This window comes from Egretta garzetta, unplaced genomic scaffold (assembly GCF_000687185.1).
Source record: "Egretta garzetta isolate BGI_Z169 unplaced genomic scaffold, ASM68718v1 scaffold105, whole genome shotgun sequence".
In the NCBI taxonomy this organism is placed as follows: Eukaryota; Metazoa; Chordata; class Aves; order Pelecaniformes; family Ardeidae; genus Egretta; species Egretta garzetta.
The window spans coordinates 2,121,509-2,125,244 of NW_009259598.1; the positions used below are offsets into that span (position 1 = coordinate 2,121,509).

At 60.8% G+C, this 3,736-nt stretch overlaps 1 protein-coding gene across 1 annotated transcript in view; it reads left to right on the forward strand.

The window, feature by feature from the left end:
• The first annotated feature begins 1,729 nt into the window (after positions 1-1,729).
• SOX13 (SRY-box transcription factor 13) overlaps positions 1,730-3,736 on the forward strand; it is a 9,027-nt gene continuing 7,020 nt past the window's right edge. Inside the window, 4 exon segments of the mRNA XM_035893745.1 lie at positions 1,730-1,930; positions 2,549-2,654; positions 2,848-2,934; positions 3,253-3,425. Coding sequence (XP_035749638.1) covers positions 1,730-1,930; positions 2,549-2,654; positions 2,848-2,934; positions 3,253-3,425 — 567 coding nt within the window.

Below are 3,736 nucleotides of genomic sequence, written 5' to 3' on the forward strand. Positions count from 1 at the left end.
GCCAGGGGGAGCCAGGGGCAGGAAGGGGCGACGCGGGCGGTGCCGCAGGATGCCGCAGATACCGGGCGATGCCGATGCCGGGAGGAAGCCCGCCGGCCCGGCGAGAGTGCGATGGGTTGTTCAGCAGAGGGCAAGGGAACTGAGATTAAAAAAAGCCCCGCTAAGATCAGAAAGGCTGGCGCGCACAGTGCCCTATTGTGGAGCTGTCACACTTCCCTTTACTTTATTGCTTTTGTCCAACACCCTATTGTTCCACTTCCTTTTGTCCCCTATTCACAGCCCTGGCTTTTCATTACCCAGCCGGCCTTGTTGTTTTCGTTTCTTTTGTTTGAAGTTCCTGAGAGGAAGGTTTTATTTTCAGCGGTTTGATTAATTCGCAGCTTGAGCTGGGCTTTGTTTGTTACGTAATTGCTGCCCCGAGTCGGGCAGCCCCCCCCCCAGCCCGCACCCCCAGCTCTGATTTCGGGGAGCCCCGATGAGCCATTGGGATGTGGGGAGGCGAGAGGGAGCGGAACACAGGAGGGTCCATTTGTGGGGTGCCAGAGCCTGGGCAGGATGCTCTCCCCATCCCACCACGGCCCCTTCCCACCTCGGCAGCCCCTGTGGTCCCACAACCCTGATCCTGCCAGTGGCCGGCGTAAATCCCTTCCTTAACGGCCTCCTTTTCCCATTATTCCTCACTGAAAGGCGAACTTCGGGAGGGTAATGTTTGTTCCCATTCTTGCTGTGCAGCCTGAGGGTTGGTGGCCCTGAGAAGGCAAAGCCGCGCGAGCACGGCCATTGCCCCTTGCGCACGGCTGATCCCTTGGCAGTGAAGGCACGGTGAGCTCCCGGCGTGACCGGCACTTGCTCCGGGATACGGCCCCTGCAGTCCTGGCACTGCTGGAAGCTGCGGTGGAGCTGGGGCTTTGCAAGGGACGTGGCTGCAGTGGGTTGTTTGGGGTAGATCCCATCGAAAATACCGGCTCTGGCCGTGCTTGGGGTCCCCTGGGGTTACACAGCTCGTCCCCCATAACAGCTTGTGGTCACTTCTGTGGTGCCTGGCAGCACCGGGAGTTGGAGCAGCACCCATGGCCATGCTGGTGAGGTTGGGGAGAGCCGTTCCCCATGGCTGGCCCCTTGCCCTGGCTGGGGCTTGGCCGGTCCCAGCTCCGCGCCATGCCGGGGACTCCCAGAGGAGCGATTCTGGTGGCTGTCCCAGCCATTGTTTGGCGGGGCCAGGATTTCCATTTCCCGTCGGAGCGGGAAACCTGCCTGCCGCCCTGCCGGCTTTCTAGGCACGGCTCCTGGGGCAGGGCCGGGGGGGGGACAGCTCGTGAGCCGAGATCCGGGGACCCCTGGGGTGCTGGCTCGGTTCCGGCATGGGTCCTCATTGTGGTGAGCCTTGGGCTGCTCTCTGCCGGGCTGCTGGATGACGGGCACGTGTTCAGACTGGCCCTAAATCCCACAATTCTAGGTGGGCTTTCTTTAGGGCCAGGAGAAAAAAAAAGGTGTGTTGGTCTTGTTTGCCTTGGAGCTTCTGGCCATTGAGCCCCAAATCTGCAAAAACCCAAGCTCAGGAAGCCAGGAATGAGGGTTCAGCTTTGCCAAGTCATGGTGAGAGGTGAGACCATTGCCCCTGGAAAACCAGCAGCATGGGGCACGCCAGTATGGGGCTGGGCTGGGAAAAGGGGTGCCTGTGGCCAGGGGATGCCCCATGGCTCTGCTGACCGCCCTGCCATCCCACAGGATGTCCATGAGGAGCCCCGTTTCTCCCCACCTGGAGCTTGATGGAGCAGGCAGCATGGTGAACTGCACCATCAAGACGGAGGAGAAGAAGGAGGGCAGCTGCCAGTCCCCGCCGGGGGCTGCCCCCAGCACCGAGCCCCGTCCCAACGACCTGCCGGGGCCACCGCCGAGGGAGGGCACCGACCCCCAGGCCCTGCCACAGGTGGGTCCCATGGCTGTGACAAATTTTGGTCCTGGCTGGGGTCTTGCCAGGCTGGCAGAGCATTGCGGCCATCCCCGCTCTGGACCTGGGCTCTGTCCCCTGGCAGAGGGGGGTGGTTGTTTCCCTGAGTGGTTATTCCTCATCCCGAGGAAAAGAAGCTGAATCCTAAGGCTCCCCAAGGCTTTCTGGCTGTTATTGGTGCTCTTGGGTCAGCCCTGGGGTTTGAGTGCTTTGCCTTTGGCGGGGAGCTCCGCGCGGCCACCTCCAGACCTCTCTGTCCCTTCAGCCTCCCCTTTTAATTGCTCTTGGGTTTTCTCTCCCCCTGACCAGCAGCCTCAACCCTTCAGTTCCCCACACTGCCTCCTAGGGGGGCTGGGGCTCAGAGGAGCCGGGCAGCCTAAATAAATAATAGAAACCTCCAGCAAACAAGTTTTTGCAGCACGAAGAGCAGAGATGCTCTCAGCCCAGGCTGGGGGGAATGTGCCTGGCAGAGTGGTCCAGCAGTCAGGAGGTGGGGCCAGCTCAAAGCATCCCACCAGCCCAGCATCTCCTGCCTGGAGACCTGGGGACATCCCCGTCCGTGGGAGCGGGTGCCGACTAATGCTGTGTGTGTCGCAGGAGTCCCGCTCGCCCGCCGGCGATGCGCTGGAGCCCAGGCGCTCTGCCTTTGAGCCAGCCGTCAGCGGCCAGGAGAAGCTGGACTTCAACAGGAACTTGAAGGAGGGTAAGAAAGGTTTCTGAGTGGCCTTTGGGACTCTCCCCCGCCCCGGTCCCTTCAGGCCCCTTATCATTTTTGCAAAGCTGCATGATGGGAAGAGCCACCCTGCGCCGTGGCACGCAGCCCAGGGCTGTGCTCACCTGGCTGTCCTCTCCCCCCACATTGCTCTGCTGACCCCGGTACCTGCCGGCATGGACAGTGATGCCAACCATTGAGAAGTTACTGTCCAGCGACTGGAAGGAGCGGCTGCTGGGCCGAAACACCGCCGAGTCCAAGGAAGTGAAGGGTGAGGTCTCCCCCCTGGCCACCCCCCTCCGCCGTCCTCCCTCCTGCGCCATGTGCCCGGGCAGCCTGGGCTGGAGACGTGGCATTTCCCACCCTAGCAGGAAGGGAAGTGTGTGTATTTAATAGGGGTTTGTACTTTTTTTTTTTTAGCCAAAACCGTAATTTTATTTTTGGGGGGTGAGCATCACTGATGGTTCAGCACATGGGGGTCCCCCCTCACCGTCACCATCCCCTGGCCACCCATCAGCACCCAATGGTGGTGGTGATGCTGTTCACCCTCCCCAAAGCTCCTGACCCGCAGCCCCTTGATTTCTTCCAGGAACCCAGGAGAGCCTGGCAGAGAAGGAGCTGCAGTTACTGGTCATGATCAACCAGCTGTCCACGCTGCGGGACCAGCTCCTGACGGCCCACTCGGAGCAGAAGAACATGGCCGCGATGCTCTTCGAGAAGCAGCAGCAGCAGATGGAGCTGGCGCGGCAGCAGCAAGAGCAGGTGGGCTCAGGTCCCTGTGGGCAGCCGGCCCGGGGCAAGCGTTTGCCAGGGACCACCCATCCCTTTGGGAATCCCTTTGGGATCTGCTGGGTGTGGGTGCAGGACCAGGACAGGGTCCCCTGGGAGAGGTCAGGAGGTGGCTGTGGTGTTGGGGGCAGTAGGACTTCTCTGGCTGCCCAGAAACCCTCCCATTTTCTGTGCCCATCCCAAAGACTCCCTGTCTTCCTCCCTGGTCCCAGGAGGATGAGGGTCAAAGAAGATGGGAATTGCACTCCCTAAAATAATTAAATAGTATTTAAAATATTTCCATT